This window comes from Mustelus asterias, chromosome 17 (genome assembly GCF_964213995.1).
Source record: "Mustelus asterias chromosome 17, sMusAst1.hap1.1, whole genome shotgun sequence".
Taxonomy (NCBI): domain Eukaryota; kingdom Metazoa; phylum Chordata; class Chondrichthyes; order Carcharhiniformes; family Triakidae; genus Mustelus; species Mustelus asterias.
In genome coordinates this window covers 79,706,106-79,732,508 of record NC_135817.1, presented here as the reverse complement: position 1 = coordinate 79,732,508, position 26,403 = coordinate 79,706,106, and the positions used below count along the sequence as shown (strand labels likewise).

The window sequence follows — 26,403 nt, the reverse complement described above, 5'->3', positions numbered from 1 at the left end:
CTTAAATTCCCAATGGAATATTGCTGTCAAGTTTCTCTTAGCTCCCCAGAAGCAGTAAAGCAAAACACAAGAATGCAGATCTATCCTCACTTGTCAAATTACACACATCATTAATTCCTCATTCCTTGGCATTAAACCATTCCAAAAACTCTGCAGCAAAGGACAAGGTAAGTTTGTTTGGGAGCTAACACTGATGCTGACACTAAGTTCATTTTTGTGAATCTGAAGAGTAAGCTTATGGAACTGCCTGCCTAATTGCATCTCACTAAATCAAAGGCAGATAAATGGAGATAAGGTACAGATGAGCCACAATTTAAACTGAACTGTGAAGCAGGCTCGAGAAGTTGAATAGTCTGCTCCTGTTCCGATGTGAAACTCTTCAGGATGCCTTCCTCCACGTGAGGAACATTATAGTCCTGCAGGTTGTCTTCTTAACTAGAGGCAGGAAGCATAGATGAAGGTGAAGATACATTAATGCTTCAACTGTAGCATTGTGTCCATTTCTGGGCATCACAAGGATATAAAGGCATCAAAGAAGGTGCAGAAAAGATTTGCGAGAATGGTTCCTGTGAACCATTTAATGGTTCTTCCCTGCTGCCAAGAGACTTTTGAATGGACCTACCTCACATTAAGTTGGTCTTTCTCTACACCCTAGCTATGACTGTAACACTGATTGTATCACAGCTTGGTTTGACTCCTGCTCTATCTAAGACCACTAGAAACTACTACTGAATGAAGCCCAGTCCATCATTCAAACCAGCCTCCCATCCATTGACTCTGTCTACACTTCCCACTGCCTCGGAAAAGCAGCCAACATAATCAAGGACTTCACGCACCCCGGACATTCTCTCTTCCACTTTCTTCCTTCGGGAAAAAGATACAAAAGTCTGAGGTCATGTACCAACGGACTCAAGAACAGCTTCTTCCCTGCTACCATCAGACTTTTGAATGAACCTACCTCGCACTAAGTTGAGCTTTCTCTACACCCTAGTTATGACTGTAACACTACATTCTGCACCCTCTTCTTTCCTTCTCTATGTACAGTATGCTTTGTCTGTATAGTGCGCAAGAAACAATACATTTCACCGTATACTAATACATGTGACTATAATAAACCAAATCAAATCAAACGATGAGGAACTTCTGCCATGTGAATAGATTGGAGAAGTTGAGGGAGATTTGATAGAGGGATTCAAAGTCATTAGGGGCCTGGACAGAATAGATAGGGAGAAACTATTCCCATTGGCAGAAGAGTTGAGAATCGGAGGACAGACAGAGCTGATCAGCAAAAAAAGTAATAGCGACATAAGAAAAAACTTTTTATATTGAGTAGTTAAGATCAGCCTGAGGCTATGATGAGATCCAATCAAGATATTCCCCTTGAGAATTGTGCTCGCAACTGTGGCAAGGTATAAGAACATCTGGAGTTGAGTAAATGATGTGAAAATTGGGCATGTTCTATAAGCGTGACAATTATCACAGAGGGCCAGGTTTAAAACTTATTCCAGAGATCATAGAAAATCAAAGCTGGAGTTGGCCATTCGACCCCTCAAGCCTGCTCTACCATTCATTGTGATCATGGCTGATTATCCAACTCAGCGACCTGTCCCCACTTTTCCCCAATATCCTTTTATCCCTTTAGCCCCAAGAGTATTACTGACTCCTTCTTGAAAACATACGATATTTTGACCTTAACTGCTCTCAGTGGTAGAAAATTCCACAGGCTCAGCGCTCTCTGGGTGAAGAAATTTCTCCTCTGTCCTAAATGGTCTACCCTGTATCCTCAGACTCTGACCCCTGGTTTTGGACTCCCCCACCATGGGGAACATCCTTCCTGCATCTATCCTGTCTAGTCCAGTTAGAATTACATAGCTTCTCATTCTTCTAAACTCCAGTGACTATAATCCTAACTGACTCAGTCTCTCTTCTTATGTCAGTCCCACCATCCCAGGGATCAGTCTGGTAAATCTTTGGTGCACTCTCTCGATAGCAAGAACAAGAATATTCCTTGAATAAGAAGACCAAAACTGCACACACTATTCCAGGTGTAATCTCACCAAGGCCCTGTATAAATGTAGCAAGACATCCCTGCTCCTGTACTCAAATCCTCTCGCTATGAAGGCCAATATAACATTTGCCGCCTTCACCGCCTGCTGAACCTGCATGTTTACGTTCAGCATCTGGTGTATGAGGACACCCAGACCTCGTTGCACATTACTCTCTCTCAATCTATAGCCATTCAGATAATCTGCCTTCCTGTTTTTGCCACCAAAATGGATAACCTCACATTTATCCATATTATACCGCATCTGCCATACATTTACCCACTCACTCAACTTGTCCAAATCACACTGAAGCATCTCTGCATCCTCCTCACAGCGCATCCTCCTCACAGCTCATCCTCCCACCCAGTTTTGTGTCTGTCATCTGTAAATTTGGAGATATTATATTTAGTTCCATCATCTAAATCATTAATATAACATTGTGAATAGTTGGGGTCCCAACACCAATTCCTGCGGTATCTCACTAGTCACTGCCTGCCACTTGGAAAAAGACCCATTTATCCCTACTCTTTGTTTCCTGTCCATCAACCAGTTTTCTTTCCATCTCAATATAATACCCCCAATCCCATGGTACTTTAATTTTACACTCTAACCTCTTATGTGGGACCTTGTCGAAAACCTTGTGAAAACCCAAATGAACCACATCCACTGGCTCCCGCTCATCAACTCTACTAGTTATATCCCCAAAAATTCTGGCAGATTTGTAAAGCAATACTTCCCTTTCGTTGATCTATTCTGAATCAGTCTGATCATTCAACTGTGATATCCTTTTTAAGTCATGTCTGAGTTAAGCATATCAAATTCTGTCGGCAACTGTGGATGAAAATGGACTGTAGTTAATGATGGGCCATAAGTTCCTGGCTCCCCAGCATCATATTTGGAGGGTACCCCACTGATGAGCTGGGGAATCCCTCTTGGGAGTTCCTGCGTAAGGTTTAACCTGGCAATTGTCCAGAAGGGCTAACTTCCCCTCGATAATTGCGCTGGGCTGGGAACCATGCAATAAAGCGATTTTTAAATCACTAACACCAGAGGTGGCACGGTGGCAAAGTGGTTAGCGCTGCTGCCTCACAGCGCCAGGGACCCAGGTTGAATTCCAGCCTTGGGTCACTGTCTGTGTGGAGTTTGCACATTCTCTCCGAGTCTGTGTGGGGTTTCCTCAGGGTGCTCTGGTTTCCTCCCACACTCCAAAGATGTGCAGGTTAGGTGGGTTGACCGTGCTAAATTGCCCCTTAGTGTCCCAAGATATGCAGGTTAGAGGGATTAGTGGGGTAAATGCATGGGGTTACAATGCTAGGGCGGGGTTTGGGCCTGGTTGGGAGGCTCTGTTGTAGGATCGATGCAAATTCAATGCCAGATAGCCTCCTTCTGTACTGTGGGATTCTATGAACTTCGGATGCTTCAGCCTCATAGTTACTCTGAAAGAGTTAGCAGGAAACAAAGCACTTCCAACTTCAGAGTAACTATTTTCAAGACCCAGACCGAGCCCCACACGGGACAACCCTCATACCCGACCCCCACAACACCCCCACCCTCCTCCTCCGATGTCTGAACTCCCACTGCCACATCCCATTAACTTTGAAACTTACCTTCTCCCTTTCAATGCTCCCTTTAAATTCACTTGCTTTGCAGCAGCTAGTGGCAGGAAAAGGGGGCGTATCCTCCTTCGCTGTGCTCCTCTTACACCTGCTGCTGTTACCTCTGAGCTGCGTCGCTGTTTCAGTCTCACCCGGCCTGCGTCAGGAAGGCCTAGCGAGACAAGGACTGTGGAGTGAAGGTAAGTCGCAGCGGAGTGGCAATCCACCACTGATTAACACTCCGAGGAAATTACAGACTGATGTGCAAGATGTCCAAAAGATAAATAGCAAAGTAGGAGGAGGAGTAGATGGTTGTCATGATGTAGAGATGCCGGCGTTGGAGGAGGATTGGCAGGCCATTAATCACCTACTAGATTATTGCTGATCAATATATTAATGTCTTTCACTTGTCCTGGTTCCATTAACAGCACAGTGGCAGAGTGGTTAGCACTGCTGCCTCACAGCACCAGGGTCCCGGGTTCAATTCCGGCCTTGGGTATCTGTGTGGAGTTTGCACATTCTCCCCGTGTCTGTGTGGTTTCCTCCGGATGCTCCGGTTTCCTCCCACAGTCCAAAGATGTTCAGGTTAGGTTGACTAGTCATGCTGAATTGACCCTAGAGTCAGAGGGATGGCGGGTTAAATGTGTGGGATTATGGGAATAGAGTCTGGGTGGGATTGTGGTCGGTACAGTCCCAATGGGCCAAATGGCCTCCTTCTGCACTGTAGGGATTCTCTGATATCCCTGAACACCCTTACTTAACAAAATTCTGTCAATCTCAGTTTTGAATTGGTCCGCAGCCTCCACAACTTACTGGAGACCTGACTCTTCATTTTGTGCGATGGCCGGCATGAAAACAAAATGACTCCTGAAGTGTGTGTTGCTTAGCAACCATAGCCTCGAGCTAGGCCGACCTCCAGACAGGAGAGAATTGCCAGGGCTGCTGTAGAAATAAAGTAAAATAAAGGTTGCATGTTTCACAACTTCAGGATGTACTGAAATACTTCCTGAAAGATAATTAATGCTGCACTGTCGGGAACATGGCAGCCAATTTGCACGCAGCATGATCCCACCGACAGCAACCATGACAATAACCAGATCATCCATTTCCTTTTCATGATGTTGGTTGAGGGGTCAATATTGGCTAGGACAATTGGGAAAATCCACTGTGTCTTCTTTGAAATAGCATCTTGCGATCACTTATGTCCACCTGAGTGGGCAGATGGGCCTTGGTTTAATGTCTCACAGTAAGAAGTTTAACAACACCAGGTTAAAGTCCAACAGGTTTATTTGGTAGCAAAAGCCACACAAGCTTTCGGAGCTCCAAGCCCCTTCTTCAGGTGAGTGGGAATTCTGTTCACAAACAGAGCATATAAAGACACAAACTCAATTTACATGAATAATGGTTGGAATGCGAATACTTACAACTAATCAAGTCTTTAAGAAACAAAACAACATGAGTGGAGAGAGCATCAAGACAGGCTAAAAAGATGTGTATTGTCTCCAGACAAGACAGCCAGTGAAATAATAGAGGTATACAAGGTTATGAAGGGTATAGATAGGGTGAACAGTGGGAAGCTTTTTCCCAGGTCGGAGGTGACGATCACGAGGGGTCACGGGCTCAAGCTGAGAGGGGCGAAGTATAACTCAGGCATCAGAGGGACGTTTTTTACACAGAGGGTGGTGGGGGCCTGGAATGCGCTGCCAAGTAGGGTGGTGGAGGCAGGCACGCTGACATCGTTTAAGACTTACCTGGATAGTCACATGAGCAGCCTGGGAATGGAGGGATACAAACGATTGGTCTAGTTGGACCAAGGAGCGGCACAGGCTTGGAGGGCCGAAGGGCCTGTTTCCTGTGCTGTACTGTTCTTTGTTCTTTGTTCGTACTCAGTTTATCATTCTCTAAACCCTAGCTATAACTGTAACACTACGTTCTCCAATCTTTCCTTTCCTTCTCTATGAATAGTATGCTTTGTCTGTTTAGCACGTGAGAAATAATACCTTTCAGTGCATACTAATATATGTGACAATATAGCAAATCAAAAAAAGAGGGCACCTCCTAGAGCCTAACACACCCTTAGTACTGTAGTTATGATCTCTAAAACAACCAATAGCTGTTTCATGAGAAATTGGAACAATAATATTGAAGCAAATTACAGCCAATGCTGGAAATCTGAAATAAAAACAGAATATGCTGGAAAAAAACTCAGCAGGTCTGGTAGCCTCTGTGGAGAGAGAAACAGCGTTAACATTCCAAGTCTCCATGACTTTTCAGAGCTAAAGAGAAGGAGAAATGTGATGGATTATATGCTGCATAAGAGGGGGTGGAGCAGCTGGAACAGCAGGTCAGTGATAGGTGGGGGAGGTGAGATTGCAACAAAGATGTGTAGGGCATGAGACAGAGGAAGTGTTAATGGCAGGAGAGGGACTATAAAAGTTGCTGATAGTGACATGAAGGTAAGACAGCAGAATGTGTTTGTGGAAGAATAAAGGTCTGTGCTCAAAACATTGGGACAAGTGACAGTGGCCCAGGAGGGGAGGGGGAGGGTTGGAGTTTGCCTTTGGCCAAAAAAAAAGTTTGGGATTTTTAAAAAAGGGTCAAGGTGGAGGGGAAAGGTCACAAAAATGAGGTAAAATGAAAACCATCTAATTCTTGCCCAGGTCTTTATCCAAGTCGTTCTTTGTGGCATCCAGGAAATCAGTAGTGTTCACCGCGTGCTCATTCAATCGTACATGACTGAGGCCGTGGATACAACCAGCCAAATCCTTAGTCATGACACCACTCTCAATTGTTTCGACACAGTATCTGAGCAAACATGATGAGGTCTTGTTTGCCATCCAGCCTTCTACGGTGTTCAAGGCCTCGAGTCCAAGCAAAAATACTAGCGATGGGGTTAGTACTAGTAGGATTGCCTTTCTGATGTTCTCTGTAGTGGCGTGTAACTGTGCCATGGGCTGCCTCTAAAGTTGTTGAACTCCGTGTTGAGTCCGGAGGGCTGTAACGTACCTTAATCGGAAGATGAGATGCTGCTCCCCCAGTTTGTATTGGGCATCACTGGAACATTGCAGCAGGCCAAGGATGGACATGTGGGCATGAGAGCAAGGTGCAGAGTTAAAATGGCAGCAGCAGGAAGGTTGGGGTCATCTTTGTGGGCTGAAGGAAAGTGTTTCTCAAAGCTGGGTCACCCAGCCTGAGTTTAGTCTCTCTCCAGTGTGGCAGAGACCACATTGGGAGCAGTGAATACAGTCAAGCAGATTGAAAGAGGTGCAAGTGAAATGTTGGTTCACCTGAAAGGAGTGTTTGGGATCTTAAACGGTGAGGAGAGTGGAGGTAAAGAGGCAGGTGTTACACCTTCTGCAATTGCAAAGGGAGGTGGCATGGGAAGGGGATAAGGAGCTGGGGGTGATGGAGGAATGGATCAGGGAGAGAGAAGTCCCTGTGGAATATTGACAGGGGGTCGGGGCTGGGGGTAGGTGGTGAGAGAAAGATGTGTTTCATGGTGGCATCATTTTAATTTGATTTGATTTATTATTGTCACATGTATTAACATACAGTGAAAAGTATTGTTTCTTGCACGCTATACAGACAAAGCATACTGTTCGTAGAGAAGGAAAGGGGAGGGTGCAGAATGTAGTATTACAGTCATAGCTAGGGTGTGAAGAAAGATCAACTTAATGCATTCAAAAGTCTGACAGCAGCAGGGAAGAAGCTGTTCTTGAGTCGGTTGGTACGTGACCTCAGACTTTTGTATCTTTTTCCTGCTGGAAGAAGGTGGAAGAGAGAATGTCCGGGGTGCGTGGGGTCCTTAATTACACTGGCTGCTTTTCTGAGGCAGCGGGAAGTGTAGACAGTTCATGTGAGAGTTAGTGGAAATGGCAAAGGATGATCCTTTGAATGTGGAGGCTGGTGGGGTGAAAAGTGAGGACAAGGAGGACCTTATCATGGTTCTGGGAGGGAGGGGAAGGAGTGAGGGCAGATGTGCTGGATATGGGTTGAACCACAGTGTGGGGGGGAAACCTGGTTAAGGAAATTGGAACATCTGGTTATTAGCTGAAAAATGACACATCAAGATTTCAGCACATGGTAACATAACTTTTACTGCATCAATTACAAAGACAAACTTCCTAACTATTAACCATAACTTATACTTTAAGCTACCAAAAAGAGTCTGCCACTTTCTACTTTTCATGACAACCAAAAGCTCCAATTTTGTTACATAACTCCGTTTCTTAATCTCCTGAAACTAATCCAGAGTATTTTGTAGCAGCCAAGGGTTTACTTCCGTTCTTCTCCTTTCCAGTACAATCTTCCACCATGAGATTTTTTTCCTGGGGAATCTTTTTTCTGGCTTCAGCTAGGCAAATCCTCCAGCCTTGCTTTAACACGTCATGAATTTTATGTTTTTCTGTCTTCCCTTTCAAATCCCTTCTTAATTGTAAAGACCGTCATTGGGTCACCTCTTAGCTTTGCCTTTTTGGAGAAAAGAATCCCCAGTTTTCTCTGATCATTTAAACCTTACAATTCTGATATCATCCTTGACAATCATTTTTGCACTTTCTCTGCTGCTTCTACATCCTTCTTGTAATATGAAGGCTGTGTATGAATAATTTTATAATATGACCCATACAGAGACGACAGTAGAAGAAGGAGAGGGAAGGGAGCAAGGCATGGCTAGCAGTAAGAGGGGTGGAGACAGATGCTGAAATGAGCTGCTGATAGGTTCATTGCAATTGGCTTTGGTGTCTGCAGATTAGCTGGTATGCACAGGAAGAAGTCTCACAGCACCAGGTTAAAATCCAACAGGTTTATTTGGAATCACAAGTTTTCGGAGCGCTGCTCCTTCATCGGGTGAGTGGAGAGGTGAGTTCATAAACACAGCGTATATAGACAGAGACACAATTGCAAGATAATGGTTGGAATACGGCATCTTCACAAGATTAGCTGATAGGGAGGGGAGCTGGAATAAGTCCGGGTCACTGCTCCGGATCGCCACTCTCTGACCCCTGCAGTTAATATGGATGTTATGATGTGGAGTTGCCGGTGTTGGACTGGGGTGGGCACAGTAAGAAGTCTCACAACAGCAGGTTAAAGTCCAACAGGTTTATTTGGTAGCACGAGCTTTCGGAGCGCCGCACCTTCATCAGGTGAGTGTTGGATATTGGCTGAGGATGGGATGGCAGACAGTTGGAATGTCAATGGTATAAATTAGTCTGCCCACTCACAGTTCAGGCTTGCATGTGAAGAATGGCTTGGGTGCCAAGTGAGAAACTTTATACCACTGTTCATGGCCATGTCCTGAGACATCTAGGCTTTAAGCTCTGGAATTCCCTCCTCAAACCTCTTCATCTCACCAGTCCTCTTTTCTCCTTTACACTACTCCTTAAAATATAGTGCTTTGCTCAGGCACCTCCTATATTAATGTCTCCCTATGTGGCTCAGTTTTTCACATGATTACTTTCCCGTGAAGCATCTTGGGATTTTTCCCTATATCAAACCTGCTAATATAAATAAATGTAAGTTGTTGATTTTGTGTACAAATCGAGAATGACTTGGCCTCTATAGAATGGGAAACAGATAGAGGACGTAAACATTGTATGTCTTTTTGAAATGTACTGGAGATGGAACCGTGTGTTGGAATCACTGGGTGAAAGGTTTAATTGGAAATGGGAATGAGTCCGCCTTTGGACTAATACACACTAAGGTTACAGCTTGTAATACTCAATGCAACTTGACTGAATCACTTCTTTTTATCTGCTTTCAGTTTATCAAAGCCACGGAGTCACAGTCACATCCTCAAGTCGTAATGTTGAAGTGAAGGAATTTGAAAGTAAGCGTTAACTTTTATTTGTGCTGCCTCTCGCATGTCCCCAACTTCCAGCTTCCAGCTGCCGAGGCCCTAAGCTTCGAAATTCCCAATCTTAAGACCAGAGTTTTGCCGTCCCGCCCACCACGGGAATTGTAGCGTGCAGGGCCGGACCGGGCAAATGTCCGTTGACCTCGGGCGGGATTTTCTGAGCTTGGGGTGAGTGCGGCAGGACAATCCTGTCCTAAAGCAAAGAATCCCTACAGTGCAGAAGGAGGCCATTCGGCCCATCGAGTCTGCACCAACCACAATCTCCCCCAGGCCCTATCCCCATAACCCCATGCATTTACCCTAGCTAGTCCCCCTGACACAAAGGGGCAATTTAGCACGGCCAATCCACCTAACCCGCACATCTTTGGAGTGTGGGAGGAAACTGGAGCACCCGGAGGAAACCCACGCAGACACGGGGAGAACATGCAAACTCCACACGGACAGTGACCCAAACCAGGAATTGGACCCAGGCCCCTGGCACTGTGAGGCAGCAATGCCGCCACTTCTCTCCACCTAATCTCTCCACTTCTTTTTCCTTCCTGCAAACCTCCATCTTTGGTCACCTGTCCTACTGTCTCTTTCTTTGGCTCAGTGTCACACATTGTTTAATAGCCCTCCTGAACATTGCCTTGGGTTCTTTTACTACATTGAAAGTGTTATATGCTGTGACTGTAAAGAAAGGTGACTTGCTGGTTTCATTTACTTCAAATATGCAAAGAATTTAAAAGATGAAAATGTGCTGTGTGATGTTTGTCACGAACATTCATGTGAAATCCACCTACCCATTATTGAAGCAGATGTGTGGACTTGTTTGGGGTGAGTGGGTTCATTATTTGTTTTAGAATCATAGAATCACTACAGTGCAGAAGGAGGCCATTTGGCCCACCGAGCCTGCATCGACCACAATCCCACTCGGCCTCTATCCCCATAACCCCAGGAATGTACCCTGCAAATCCCCCTGACCTACACATCTTGGGACACCAAAGGACAATTTAGCACAGCCAATCAACCTAACCCGCACATCTTTGGACTGTGTGGGGGTGCTTAACAATAAGGAAAAGCAATGTGTTTGTTATTAATATCGCACAGCATGATTCCAATAGCTCATCTATCCTTAATTGAATTAGCAGCCACTATTTCTCAATTAATGAATATTATGCCTCGTTTTGTTGTGTGGGTTGTGTACATACCCGTTGCCCACCCAATGCCACTGGCATTTTACCAGCGATGATGGGAGGCATTGGGCAACCTTATAAGTTCATAAGATATAGGAGCAGAATTTGGTCATCCAGCCCATTGAGTCCGCTCTGCCATTCAATCATGGCTGATGTGCTCCTGCCCAACCTTGGGCCCATTGAGGATATTATGGCTACTTGAGGACCTCTTCCAGTCGCCTCTGGTATTTTATCAGACCGCGTGTTGTGGCTGCCAGGTGAAATCCAGTGGCCTTGTTCCAGGGTTGAAGGCGGGGAGTGAGGGGGGTGGTGGGGGGAGGGGGGGGCGGTGGGGGGGGGGGGGGTAGCTTCCATAGGGTGCAGGCTGCTCACATCTCCCCTCCCCCTAAGGTGTCTTCCCTCATCAATCTGCTAAACCCGTCCTCCACCTCTCTCGCTGGGGCCTCACGGCGAAACTCCCAACTTTTCTCAGCCAGCTTCATAGCTCCTCAGGTTTAATTTAATGGGCGGCATGGTAGCACAGTGGTTAGCACTGCTGCTTCACAGCTCCAGGGTCCTGGGTTCGATTCCCGGCTCGGGTCACTGTCTGTGTGGAGTTTGCACATTCTCCTCGTGTCTGCGTGGGTTTCCTCCGGGTGCTCCGGTTTCCTCCCACAGTCCAAAGATGTGTGGGTTAGGTTGATTGACCAGGTTAAAAATTGCCCCTTAGCGTCCTGGGATGCGTAGGTTAGAGGGATTAGCGGGTAAATATGTGGGGGTAGGGCCTGGTTGGGATTGTGGTCGGTGCAGACTTGATGGGCCGAATGGCCTCCTTCTGCACTGTAGGGTTTCTATGATTTCTATGATTTCCTCGTCATTGGGAGCAGTGGTTGCAGTTCCAGCTCTGAACACCGCTCCTGGTGGAGCTGCTGGGACGAGACAGCTTCCAGCCATTTGATTGGCCAGCAGCAGTCAGGTGGGACTTCTCCCCAGATGTGGGCGGAAGTCCCCCCTCTGAGGCAATCTGGGTGTGATGGGGGAGGGGGACAGAGGAAGTTACTGATAGTTGTATTTATGCAAGTACTTTTTAGGATGTACAGCTCAGAGGCAGCAAGCAGTTAAGATGCTAGTGAGCTGGCTTTGATGTTGTTTTCCCATCGACTGTAAATAACAGGCAGTTCATTGTGCTGTCTTAGAAATGAAATGTACCTCACACCCAGTGCGTTGGATAGCATCCAATCTGTTTCTGACCAAACACAGCCAAATAGGGGATGAGGAAACAGGCAATCAGCCAGGTTTTTAGAACAAAAGGCTATGTGGCAGTCATCCCAGAAAAGGCTGAAGAGAAGCTTAAAATGAATGAGGGAGTGGTTAGAAATGTATCAATTTAAGTCGAGCACGATATCTTCCCGCAATGCAGAGGTGGAGCTTTTTTAATGTTTTGTATCAATACCCGGACACCAGTCGCACTGATTTCCATTGTGTGGTCTTGCTCTGTATGTTGCATTGCCTGCGAACCTGAACTCAAATCTCTGCTGTCCGAATTCCAACATCCACTATCCCTGTACTCACTGGCCCCCGGTCCAGCAACACATTGATTTTTAAAGTTCTCTTTTGTTTCCAATTCCTTCAACACCTCATCCCTCCCTACCTCTCTAATCTCCGCCAGCCCAACAACTCTCCAAAATATCCGTACTGCCATAATTCTGAGCTCTCGAGCATCCCCGATTTTAATCACTGCACCACTGATGGCCAAGGCCCCAGCTTTGGAATTCTCCTCCCTACCCCTCTCCACCTCTCAACCTTTCTTTCCTCCTTTAAGACGCTCCTTAAAAACCTAACTCTTCAACCAAGATTTTGGTCATCTCCTTACTTGACTTTGTGTCAAAGTTTGTTTGATAACACTCCAGAGAAGGATCTTGGGATGCTTTACTACATTAAAGGTGCTATATAAATGCAAAGTGCTTGTTATTGTTGTTCACTTGATGTAGAACTAAAGCAGGTCATTAACTCATGTCTGACCTCTCACTTAAGTGTGTGGTTGGAAGGTCGAAGGACATGTATATCCAGTTCAGATCACAGAGACATCCTATTGTTGATGCAACTGTATAGTTAGATAATGGGCATTAAGGACATTCCTTAAGACACAAGGCCTTTGCGTCACTAGGGCTGTAGGCCCTGATATTCTGATTAGGGGCCCAGCTAGCCTAGAGAACAAGTTTCAGCACTATTGTCAGAATGTCAGTAATTGCAGTGCCTTCTGACATTTATCACATGGAGTGAATCAAATTGGATGGAGACTGGCATCTGTGATGCTGGGGATCTCTGGAGGAGACTGAGATGGATCATCCACTTGACACTTCTGGCTGAAGATTGCTGTAAATGCATCAGCCTTATCTTTTGCACTGTTGTGCTGGGCTCCTCTATCATAGAATTATACAATGCAGAAGGAGGTCATTCAGCCCATCGAGTCTGCACCGACCACAATCCCACCCAGGTCCTATCCTCAGAACCCCATACATTTACTCTGTTAATCCCCCTGACACTAAGGGACAATTTAGCATGGCCAATCCACCTAACCCGCACATCTTTGGACTGTGGGAGGAAAACGGAACATCTGGAGGAAATCCATGCAGACACGGGGAAAATGTGCAAACTTCACACAGACAGTGACCCAAGCCGGGAATCGAACCCGGGTCCCTGGCGCAATGAGGCAGCAGTGCGAACCACTGTGCTACCATGCTGCCCGTTACAAAGGGATCTGGGTGTACAGGTCCACCATTCCCTAAACGTGGCACCACAGGTGGCCAACGTGATTAAGAAGGCATATGGCATGCTTGCCTTCATCAGCCGGGGTATTGAGTACAAGAGTTGGGAAATCATCTTGCAGCTATATATAACCTTGATTAGGCTGCATTTGGAGTATTGTGTGCAGTTCTGGTCACCACACTACCAGAAGGATGTGGAAGCTTTGGAGAGAGAGCAAAGAAGCTTCACCAGGCTGTTGCCTGTTCTCGAGCCCGTTGACCATGAGGAGAAGTTAAATCAACTTGGACTGTTTTTACTGGAAAGACAGAGGCTGAGGGGAGAACTGATAGAGGTCTACAAAATTATGAGAGGCGTAGACAGGGTGGATAGTCAAAGGCTTTTTCCCCAGGATGGAAGTGTCAATTGCAAGGGGGCACAGGTTCATGGTGAGAGGGGAAAAGTTTAAGGGAAATGAGTGGGGGAAATTTTTCACAGAGAGTGGTGGGTGTCTGGAACGCGCTGCCAGAGGAGGTGGTGGAAGCAGGCACAATAGCAACATTTAAGAAGCATATGGATGAGTACATGAATAGGGAGGGAATAAAGGGATACGGACCGAGTAAGGGCAGAAGGTTTTTTAGTTTGGCTAGGGCATGGTGATCGGTGCAGGCTTGGAGGGCCAAAGGGCCTGTTCCTGTGCTGTATTTTTCTTTGTTCTTTGTTTATTCCCACTCTCACTATTTTAAGCTTGTTGTTTGCAGTGGCAGAACTCTCCTGCAACTACCGAATGGAAAGAAAGGGCAAACCTCGGCTGGAGTGGAAGAAAATCGTAGGAAATGATGTCTCCTTCGTGTACTTTGATGGTTCACTCACCGGTATGTTTGATATCGCAAGCGAACTGCTCTATCTCACCGCCCCCCCCCCACCCACCCCCCCCCCCCTGCCGGCAGAACAAAATTGAGACGACACAGGTTGGGAAAGATTGGATGGGATGAGCACAGGTTGGGAGAGATCGGACTCGAGAGATGGTATTCGGGGATTGAAACGGAAGGATGTCTTTTAGGGAAGGAAATCTGCCATCCTTACCCGGTCTGGCCTATATGTGATTCCAGAGCCATAGCAATGTGGTTGACTCTCAACTGCCCTCCAAGGGTAACTAGGGATGGGCAATAAATGCTGGCCCAGCCAGCGACACCCATGTCCCACAAATGAATAAAAAACAATGGGTAGGAATGAGTTGGAGAATTTAACTGATAGGTTTGGCTGGGGAAGGGATCGTGCTGGAGGGGAAATGGTTGGAGGGAGGATTCTGTCAGTTCAGCAAGAGGACATGAGGGAAACAAATGGTCACGGGAAAGGTTGTTTGGGAGAGCCGAAACTAACTGCAGCGGTGCTGCAGATATAAAGAGTAGCAATGTCATTATTGGAACAGCAGCGGGTGTCTGAGAAGCACTGAGAAAGCCTTTTGAAAATCTGCAAAGGATTTGGGGGAGTTCAACCAATGCACCGGCTGAAGATGGAGCTCGGGGAGTGTGGTAAGGCTGGAGTGGTGGGGAACACAAGCGTTTCTTCACAGGCGGGCCCTGGAGACAGTCTAAATGGGCAATGTGATGGTGATGGGTAAAGGCAGCATTGGTGTAGACCCACCTCCAGATAGAATCATAGAATCCCCACAGTGCAGAAGGAGGCCATTTGGCCCATCAAGCCTGCACTGCCAACACTCCCACCCAGGCCCTATCCCCATAACCCAACGTATTTACCCTGCTAATCCCTCTGACACTAAGGGGCAATTTAGCACGGCCAATCCACCTAACCAGCACATCTTTGGAGTGTGGGAGGAAACCGGAGCACCTGGAGGAAACCCATGCAGACACGGGGAGAATGTGCAAACTTCACACAGACAATCATCCAAGGCTGGAATTGATCCCAGGTCCCTGGCGCTGTGAGGCAGCAATGCTAACCACTGTGCCACTGAGAAGTTGACCAGAGGAGCCTGGTGAGACCAGGGGTGATGAAGAAACAGGTCACAGCAGAATCTATGAAAGCCAATTCTGTCTTTTGGACAAGACATTGAGTATGGGATTTACTCTCTCAGATTTTTGTAGAAGATTCCAGTGCATTATTTTGAAGTCACAAGGAGATCTCCCCTGCTCTTCTGCAAAATAATGCCACAGGATATTGTACACCAATCAATGGCTGACAATTGATCTCATTCCTTGCTATATATGGGAGCTTCCTGTGCACCAATTGGCTGCCCAGTTTGCCAACAAATGTAACTCGCTGGTTGTGAAAGCTGATGTGTGAATGCACTTTTTATTTCCTTTTAATCTTTTCAAACATTTATTTCTCTGTCTCTTATCCCTCTTGAAGAGAAATATATCGATCGGGCAGAGGTCAGAGATTCCAGCATCAGACTGCATAAGGTGACCCGGGCAGACATGGCAACCTATCGCTGTGAAGTGGCAGCCAAGGAGGACAAGGTGGTCTTTGCAGAAATAGATATCAAACTCTCTGTCCTCGGTGAGCAGCGATGGTCCGCGCAGGGTCAAAGGTTATTTTGTTTTTTAAACAAGCAATCCAGAATTTTCCAGTCAGCATCTGCATACAGGTGGCCTGGTTGTCAGAGAGCCTTGCTTCTTTTTTTGCCCAACAAAAATATGATTTATTTGGCATTTATCAAGAATATTAACCACAATAACTAGGTTGGAGTTTATTAACACCAGCAGAAATAAGAGTCCACTGAACATGTCTTAATCCTGGATGTGATTCACAGCAAACCCAATCACTGCAGCTACTTGTGAACTCACTGGTGTCTAAGCAAGGTGAACGAGCGGTTAAATCCCTCCCCACACTGGGAGCAGGTGAATGGTCTCCCCAGTGTGAACTCGCTGTCGAGTTTCCAGATGTCTGTCCACCTCCCCCTTCACACTCCTCTACAAACTCACCGGCAACCATGCCGAAACCATCTTAAGCCTCAGAATCATCGAAACCCTACAGTGCAGAAGGAGGCCATTTGGCCCACCGAGTCTGCATCGACAACAATCCCACCTAGGCCCTATTCCCATAACCCCACATATTTGCCCTGCTAATCCCTCTAACCTATGCATCCTGGGACACAAAGGGGCAATTTAGCACGGCCAATGCACCTAACCCGCACGTCTTTGGAGTGTGGGAGTAAACCAGAGCACCCGGAGGAAACCCACACAGACAGGGGGAGAATGTGCAAGCTGCGCAGTCAGTGACCCGAGCTAAGCTGGGAATCGAACCCAGGTCTCTGGAGCTGTGAGGCAGCAATGCTTACAACCGTGTCATTGTGAACCCCCCCCCCTCACAATCCAGCTCACTTACCATGTTTTTGTAATCAGAGGGGACAGTTTTGAGAAAATCACCAAAGAAACCAGAGGGAACAGGAGGAAATTGTAATGACTTTTACAATGTCCACAATGTGGACCTCTTAGAATATGAGCTCCCAGATTAAGGCAGTAATGGCTTGCCCAGTCAGGGAGCCCTGCCTGTGTATATGGTGTGGAGTGTTGCTGACACTCTGGGTTTATACTCTGTACGAGGAAGTACCTGTCTGAGTGTTGCTGACCATATAAATAAACCTTAGGTTTGGTGAAGAGACACTGGCCTCGGAGGAGTTATTTCAGAGATTTGTTTTTAATGCAGTAAGTTGCTATGACCTGGAGGCAGAATTAATTGTAATTCTTGGAGGGAAATTGGACACATACTTCAAAAGAAATACATTTGCACTGATTTGGGCACAGAACGGGAGGGATAGTTCTTTCACGAAGACATGATGGGCCAAAAGGCCTCCTCCTGTGCTGTGTGATTCCAAAAACTTAAATGTAAACAAGTGAAAAATAAGTTTAAGACATTTACATATAATAGGAAGAAATTATTTGGCCAAAGTGTGTGACATACTACAAGAAACCTTACAGGGAGAGTGTTGGCAGTAAAATCGCTGGGGTGATTTAAAATGCGGTCGGACTGTGTGACGTGGTCAAGTGGTCAGCGATGTTCTCATCTGTGGTGCTGCACTGTCCTCTGCTGGTGCTGAAATGGCACTGCACCCAATCCCTATTTCTGGCTTTAATACAATTTAGGGTAGGGTGAGGGTGGTCATTTTCAGCCTCAGTGGGGTAGATCAACCACAGGCTACACCATCTGCCTAATCTCACCTACTCTCCATTATTCTCTGGGTAGCCCATCCAGTCCCATAACCACGAGGCTCTCATACCCAGCCTCTGTGAGTTTAGATTGTGATTTAATAGCTTAACAATGTCTTAATAGCTTAACAATATCAATGGAAGCAGTTTTTCAGTAGGTTTAGTCTGCCCTTCAGGTGAAGTGTTGCACCATGATCTGATTCCATGATTCAGGTGATCACCTGAATCATTCCTTTACACTATTGGAAGGAGAGCTGAGGGTTCTCCCACTATCTTGGCCAATGTTCTTCCCTTAATAAACCCTACCAATATCAGGATCATACTGTTCATAGTGGCTGCTTTCAAAAATAGTTCAGTGGTTGAAGATGTTGTTCAGAGGTGCTGGGAAAATGGTGCAGTGAAGAGGTCCAACCATCTTCAGCTGCTTTATCAAGAGCTCCAGAAATGGGAGCAGGAGTGGACCAGGCTGCCCTTTAAACCTACTCCGTCATTCAATATGGCTGAACCTGGACTTCAGCTCCATTTTCCTGTCCATTCCCCATATCCCTCAACTCTCTGAGAGACCAAAATTCTGTCTGTCCTATTCTCAAATATATTCAAAGATAGGGTATTCAAAACCCTCAGGGATGGAGAATTCCAGAGATTCATAACTGCCTGAGTGAAGTAATTTCTCCCCATCTCCTAAACCCTGAGACTATGCCCCTAACTGACGGAAACAACCTCTCAGCATCTACCCTCACAAGTTCCTTCAGAATTTTTAAGTTTCAATGAGATCGCCTCTCATTCGTCTAAACTCCAGAGAATATAAACCAACTCAGTCTCCATCATAGGACAAGCCCCTCGTTCCAGCGGCCAATCCAATCAACCTTCGCTGTACAAAGAAAAGAAGAACAAAGAAGAACAGTAGAGCACAGGAACGGGCCCTTCGCCCTCCAAACCTGCGCCGATCACGATGCCTGTGTAAGCTAAAACCGTATGCACTTGCAGAGTCCGTATCCTTCCATTCCCATCTTAGTCATATATTCGTCCAGTTGCCCCTTAAATGCCGCTATCGTAACTGCTCCCACCACCTCCCCGGGCAACGCATTCCAGACCTTCACCACCCTCTGTGTAAAAGAAAACTTGCCTCGCACATCTCCTCTAAACTTTTCCCCACGCACCTTAAACCTATGTCCCCTAGTACTCGACTTTTCTACCCTAGGAAAGAGCATCTGACCATCCACTCTGTCCATGCCACTCATAATCTTGTACTGCCTCCAATGCAAGTGTATCCTTTCTTAAATATGGAGACCATAAATGCACACTGTATTCCAGATGTGGACTTTCCCTCCTTCATAAGGATGTTTGGAATAAGGGGCCTTTTCAGAATAAAGGCTTTCCATTCATAGTGAAGGTGTGGAGGAATGTTTTCTGTCAAAGGGTTGTTAAATCTTTGGAATTCTTGACTCCAAAGAGCGATGAAGGTTGGGCCATTGAATATATTCAAGGCTGAGTTAAGACAGATTTTTGTTCTGAGAGAGAGTCGAGGGTTATAGATGCCGGCAGGAAAGTAGACACAAGGCCATGGTTTCTGGCCAAACCTTTGGTCATCTGTCCTGTATATTTTTATGTAGCTTGGTGGCATACTTTGATGACAATGTTCCTCTGAATCACGTTGGGACATTTACAACATTCGGGGTGCTATTTTTCAATTCTTCCTTTATGGGATGTGGGCATCACTGGAACGGTCAAATTTTATTGTCTGTCCCCTATTTGCTCTTGAGAAGGTTGTCGTGAGTCACATTCTCAAACTGCTGCCATCCACGTGGCATTCATTTATTCCTGTGTGTTTTGCCCAGAGACAGACCCCTAGCTTGTTCATCATTAAAGCTTCATTCTGAAACGTTTCCTTGGCAGTTTTTTGCCAGTGGTGATTTGCCGCTGCCTTCCAGTCTCAGCAGCAAGGCAAGGAGGCTGGCCCCAAATCCACCTCAGCCAGAATGAGAACTGAGCCCATGTTGTTGGTGATACTGTGAACCACACGCTAGTCGTCTAGTCAACTGACCCCCCCCCCCCCCACCTCCCACCCATGTGGTTATAGATAACACGCATTAAGCCGTCCTGGATTTTGACTATGTGACAATGATGGAGCGGCGATACATTTCCAAGTCAGGTTGGTGAGTGGCTTGATGGGGAACTCACAAGTGGTGGTGTTCTCATGTATCTGCTGCTGTACCTCCTTTTAGTTGGTAGAGGTCGCAGGTTGGGATGGAGCCTTGGCGAGTTGCTGCGGTGCTTCTTGCACTTTGTACACACTGAACTATTTTAAACACATGTATAGATTTTTGGTGACTTACGTGGCAATGCCCACTTCATCACTACTCTCTTGTTACCAGTGCCGCCAGCTGTTCCCACGTGTAAAATTCCGAGCTCTGCGATGTCGGGGTCCAGGGTGGTGTTGACCTGCAAGGAGTCAGAGGGGTCGCCTCCGTCCGATTACACCTGGTACAAAGACAACAAAATACTGCTGGAGCGTCCTGCTAAGGATTTGGCCTTCATCAACACATCCTACACAGTGAACCAAAAGACTGGAGTTCTGGTAAAGGGAAACATTTGGGGAATTGAGTCAAGTTCTGGGCACCCTGTTCCGGTTAATAGAGATGATGTGGAGATGCCGGCGTTGGACTGGGGTAAACACAGTAAGAAGTCTCACAACACCAGGTTAAAGTCCAACAGGTTTATTTGGAATCATTAGCTTTTGGAGCGTTGCTCCTTCCTCAGGTGATTCATCACTCACCTGAGGAAGGAACAGCGCTCCGAAAGCTCGTGATCCCAAATAAACCTGTTGGACTTAAACCTGGTGCTGTGAGACTGGTTGATAGAGAGGCTTAAAATAATTATCTCACTTGTTCTTGCTTTGATTGAATGTGGTTGAAAGTTTAAAACATCTGATTTTTGGGAGGAGATGGTGACATCACTGGACTAGTAATCCAGAGGCCCGGGCTAATGCTCTGGCAACATGGGTTTGAATCCCACAACAGCAGCTAATGGAATTTAAATTTAATCAATTAATTCAAAAAAGATCTGGAATTGAAAACTTGTCTGAATAATGGTGTCCACGACGATATCATCAATTGTTGTAACCGCCCATCCGATTACACTGATGTGCTTCTTGTCTTCCTTACCCGGTGAGACTGCAGACCCACAGCAACGTGGTTGCCTCTGAAAAGGCTGAGGAAGCCATTCAGTTGGGTCAAACAACTACAGGAAAATCAAACCAGATACACCGCAGCAATTCAGGAGGGTAGCTGACCACCTCAAGGGCAATCGGACAACTAAATGCTGGTCATGTCAGTGACCCTCACATCCCTGAATGAATAAGAAAAATATTAGGGAGCACTCTGCTCTGGAGGCGGCAGCATCTACGGTACTGAGTTGATGCTGCACTGTCAGAGGTGCCAGCTTCAGACCCCTCCGCAAAATAAGATGCGGCCTCCGTGGTGCCATCTCATCCACCCCGATCTGTCCAAAGCTTTACAAGAGGCCTGGGGCGGCCTACCCTCCCTTGCCCCTATTGAAGCCCTTTAATGATCAATTGAAGGGTACTTCCCACCCCACCTCAATTTTGAGGCCAGCAGGAGGAGTTGAGAAATAGGAGGGGGGGGGGAACAGGGTCGGTGTGGTGGGGGAAACCTGGCAGGTCACTCTGCTTGGGCCTTAGGCAGGAAGGGTTGGGACGTTGGCCACTTTGCAGGGATGTTTTGATGCAATTGTATAGGGCGTTGGTGAGGCCACACCTGGGGTATTATGTGCAGTTTTGGTGTCCTTATCTGAGGAAGGATGTTCTTGCTACAGAGGGAGTAGAGCAAAGGTTTACCAGGCTGATTCCTGGGATGGCAAGTCTGTCATATGAGGAGAGACTAAGTTGGTTAGGATTATATTCACTGGAGTTTAAAAGAGTGAGAGGGGATCTCATTGATACTTATAAAATTCTAACAGGGTTAGACAAGGTAGATTCAGAAAGAATGTTCCCGATGGTGGGTGAGTCCAGAACTAGGGGTCATGGTTTGAGGCTATGGCATAAACCTTTTGGAATCGGTGCTGGGTCCACTGTTGTTTGTCATTTATATTAATGTTTTGGGTGAGAAATTAGTAGGCATGGTTAGTAAGTTTGCAGAGGACACAAGATTGGTGGCATAGTGGATAGTGAAGAAGATTATGTAGGATTGCAACGGGATCTTGGTCAATTGGGACAGTGGGCTGACGAATGGCAGATGGAGTTTAATTTAGATAAATGTGAGGTGATGCATTTTAGTCGATTGGACCAGGGCAGGACTTACTCAGTTAATGGTAGGGTGTTGGGGAGAGTTGTAGAACAAAGAGATCTCGGGGTAGATGTTCATAGCTCCTTGAAAGTGGAGTCACAGATGGACAGAGTGGTGAAGAAGGCATTCGACATGCTTGGTTCCATCAGTCAAAACATTGAATACAGGAGTTGGGACGTCTTGTTGAAGTTGTACAAGACATTGGTAAGGCCACACTTGGAATACTGTGTACAATTCTGGTCACCCTATCATAAAAAGGATATTATTAAACTAGAAAGAGTGCAGAAAAGATTTACTAGGATGCTACCGGGACTTGATGGTTTGAGTTATAAGGAGAGGCTGGATAGACTGAGACTTTTTTCTCTGGAGCGTAAGAGGCTTAGGGATGAACTTATAGAGGTTTATAAAATAGAGGGGCATATTTCAGCTGGATAGTCAATATCTTTTCCCAAAGGTAGGGGAGTCCAAAACTAGAGGATATAGATTTAACGTGAGAGGGGAGAGACACAAAAGGGTCCAGAGGTTCAATTTTTTCACACAGAGGGTGATGAGTGTCTGGAACAAGTTGCCAGAGGAATAGTAGAGGCGGGTACAATTTTGACTTTTAAAAAGCATTTGGACAGTTACATGGGTAAAATGGGTATAGAGGGATATGGGCCAAAGGTGAGCAATTGGGACTAGCTTAGGGGTTAAAAAAGGGGCGGCATGAACAAGTTAGGCCAAAGGGCCTGTTTCCATGCTGTAAACTCTATGACTCTATAATTGAGGTGAGGAGAAATTTCTTCACCCAGAGGGTGGTGAATGTGTGGAATTCACTCCCACAGAATGTAGTTGAGGCCAAAACGTTGTCTGATCTCAAGAAGAAATTAGATGTAGCTCTTGGGGATAAAGGGATCAAGGGATATGGGAGGAAGGAGGATCACGATATTGAATTTGATGATCAGCCATGATCAAAATGAATGGCGGAGCAGGATCAAAGGGCCGAATGGCCAACTCGTGCTTCTAGTTTCTATGTTTCCAGATCGGGTTACACTCCCTCCCTGAAGTTTGCTCCTCCCCCAAGTGCTCTATCCTGACCTGCCTTTAACATCAGGAAGCCCACCCTTTCCCTGAGGGGCAGCCCTGGATACATTCCCCACTGTCTCTCTGGGCGGCAGTACTGTGAGACAAGAATTTGTAATTCTATCAGAGCTCTAGTGCAGGAATACATCTCAAAGTGCTTTATATTGGAGAGTGAAAAACAGTGAGGGATAAGTTTTAAAAATAATGAGTAGGTTAGGAAAGGAAAGACATAGTGGAAGAGGACCAAGCACCGATCCCTGCGGCACTCCGCTAGCAACCTGGAGGCAGGTTGCTAGCGGAGTGCCGCAGGGATCGGTGCTTGGTCCTCTGCTCTTTGTGATTTTTATTAATGACTTAGAGGAGGGGGCTGAAGGGTGGATCAGTAAATTTGCTGATGACACCAAGATTGGTGGAGTAGTGGATGAGGTGGAGGGGTGTTGTAGGCTGCAAAGAGACATAGATAGGATGCAAAGCTGGGCTGAAAAATGGCAAATGGAGTTTAACCCTGATAAATGTGAGGTGATTCATTTTGGTCGGACTAATTTAAATGTGGATTACAGGGTCAAAGGTAGGGTTCTGAAGACTGTGGAGGAACAGAGAGATCTTGGGGTCCATATCCACAGATCTCTAAAGGTTGCCACTCAAGTGGATAGAGCTGTGAAGAAGGCATATAGTATGTTAGCTTTTATTAACAGGGGGTTGGAGTTTAAGAGCCGTGGGGTTATGCTGCAACTGTACAGGACCTTGGTGAGACCGCATTTGGAATATTGCGTGCAGTTCTGGTCACCTCACTATAAGAAGGATGTGGAAGCGCTGGAGAGAGTGCAGAGGAGATTTACCAGGATGCTGCCTGGTTTGGAGTGTCGGTCTTATGAGGAAAGGTTGAGGGAGCTGGGGCTGTTCTCTCTGGAGCGGAGGAGATTGAGGGGAGACTTAATAGAGGTTTATAAAATGATGAAGGGGATAGATCGAGTGAACGTTCAAAGACTATTTCCTCGGGTGGATGGAGCTATTACAAGGGGGCATAACTATAGGGTTCATGGTGGGAGATATAGGAAGGATATCAGAGGTAGGTTCTTCACGCAGAGAGTGGTTGGGGTGTGGAATGGACTGCCTGCAGTGATAGTGGAGTCAGACACTTTAGGAACATTTAAGCGGTTATTGGATAGGCACATGGAGCACACCAGGATGGTAGGGATAGCTTGATCTTGGTTTCAGATGAAGGTCGGCACAACATCGTGGGCCGAAGGGCCTGTTCTGTGCTGTACTGTTCTATGTTTTATGTTCTATGTTCTAGAAGTGTTTTAGAGAGCCTTTTTTGTTTTTAAAAAACAGATCGAGTAGAAAGAACTGAGTTGGGACTGTCTTTGTTGAATGAGGAACCATCATAGAATCCAAAAAGTTCTGAAGAGACCATTCAGTCCATCGAATTTGCACGAGCTCTCTGATCGAGTATCTTACCCAGGCTCCTAACCCTAACCACCGCGCCCCCCCCCCCCCCCCCCCACCCCTCATCCCTGTAACCCCACACACTTAGCATGGCTAATCCATCTAACCTACACACCTTGGGACACTAAGGGCCCATCCACCTAACCTGCACATAATGAAGACTGAAGAAAAGTGAGAAGCTTTGGTGTTAGAGGATTAAACAAAACATGCACACATTTGAAAATTATGACAAAGAATTAATCCAGCTCTCTCGGGCTTCTGTAATGTCTGAGCTGATGGAGAACGGCAGGTTCCAGTCTGATCCAGGTCTCCATCGCGAATAGCAGAAAAATGTAAAAGATTTTGCTCTCCTCTCTCAAGATCATGGGGAGCCTGGATTTGACTGAGAAATCATGTCTCTCATGATCAGTTCACAAGAGTTGGCGTGTCTGGGGATGACACAGGCTGAGTCACAAGTTGCTATTATCCATGTGAGAGGCTTAGTCACAGGCTAATGTATCCACAGAACTGCAGCAGGCTTGTTCATTCCTGGCACATCCCCTGGAATTTGAGAAGCTCCCAATTTCAGCAACAGAAGAGCTGTTTTCCTGCTCTGCCTACAAGGACCTCCCAAAACCCGACTTTGCAATCTGACATTGATGAGTAGTCTGTGTCAAGTTTTGGTCTCCTCACATTGTGGGTGATGTGGAAACCTGAGGAAAGGTCCACCAGGTTGGCACTTCACCTCAATAACCATGATGTGCCAAGAGATCTGGGCCTTTTCCCTTCATTATTTCCACAATCAAAACTCAAAGGGATTAGACTTTGAGTGGATGAACTATTTGAGCGAGATAGGGGTGGCACGGTGGCACAGTGCCAGGGACCCAGGTTCGATTCCCGGCTTGGGTCACTGTCTGTGTGGAGTTTGCATGTTTTCCTTGTGTCTGTGTGAGTTTCCTCCGGGTGCTCCAGTCCAAAAGACCTTGCTGGTTAGGTGCATTGTCCATGCTAAATTCTCCCTCAGTGTACCCGAACAGGTGCCGGAGTGTGGCGACTGGGGGGTTTTTACAATAACTGCATTGCAGTGTTAATGTAAACCTACTTGTGACACTAATAAATAAACTAAAAAAATGATTAGGGAGGTCAAGAGACATGACTGTAAGTTACGAGCATAGAACCAGGTTAGAGGATAGAAGACACTACTTTCCGGAGATGGGTATCGACCTCTGAAATACATCGCTGGCACATCAGCGGCTGCAGTTTCCCTACAGGTGTTAAGAAACTTATCTGGTTGAGTGTCCATCATACCTACTGGTGGGTCATTGGGGTGTCAATGAGAAATTGCTGTCTCCAAGAGCTTAAAGAAAAGCAGAAAATGCTGGATAAACTCGGCAGGTCTGGCCGCATCTGTGGAGAGAGAAACAGAGTTAACGTTTCAAGCCCATATCACCCTTCTGCAGAGCTGAAGAGAGGTAGAAATGTGATGGTTTATATAGTCGGAGAGGTGGGTGGAGGAGGTCGGGCAGAATAGGAGAACAGGGATAGGTCAGAGCAAGGAAGAAATTGACAAAGATGTCACGGATATAAGACAAAGGGGGATCTCCTAGAGCTTGTTTGATTGCTTTTGGGTCCAAGAGGCAATTTCGTGGAATACCACAAAGAAGGAGGGCGTTGCCAGGGTGACCTACATGCCAAGAACAGTTTTTACAATTTTGCTTCATGGAGTGTGAGTGTCGCTGGCAAGGCCAGCATTTGGTACCCATCCCTAATTGCCCTTGAAGTGAGTGGCTTGAGAGAGCAGTTAAGAGTCAGCCATATTGCTGAGGCTCTGGAGTCACATGTCGGTCAGATCAGGTAAGGATAGGAGATTTCCTTCTAATGAACCAGATGGAGTTTTACAGTAATCGATAGTTTCAGCATTACTGATTGACCAGCTTTCAATTTAAATTCCACCAGCCGCGATGGGATTTGAAACCTGGGTTTCGAGTCCAGTGACATTACCACTACACCACCATCTCCCCCGGTTGATAGTGACTGTCATCCTTGA

The 26,403-nt window shown here is 46.3% G+C and overlaps 1 protein-coding gene across 2 annotated transcripts in view; it reads left to right on the top strand.

Annotated features, from left to right (window-relative positions):
- jam2a (junctional adhesion molecule 2a) overlaps positions 1-26,403 on the top strand; it is a 71,490-nt gene that overhangs the window by 34,220 nt on the left and 10,867 nt on the right. For both annotated transcript variants that reach the window (XM_078233038.1, XM_078233039.1), the window contains exons 2-5: positions 9,402-9,467; positions 14,155-14,268; positions 15,764-15,913; positions 19,938-20,140. In XM_078233038.1, coding sequence (XP_078089164.1) covers positions 9,402-9,467; positions 14,155-14,268; positions 15,764-15,913; positions 19,938-20,140 — 533 coding nt within the window. The remainder of the gene's footprint in view (positions 1-9,401; positions 9,468-14,154; positions 14,269-15,763; positions 15,914-19,937; positions 20,141-26,403) is intronic.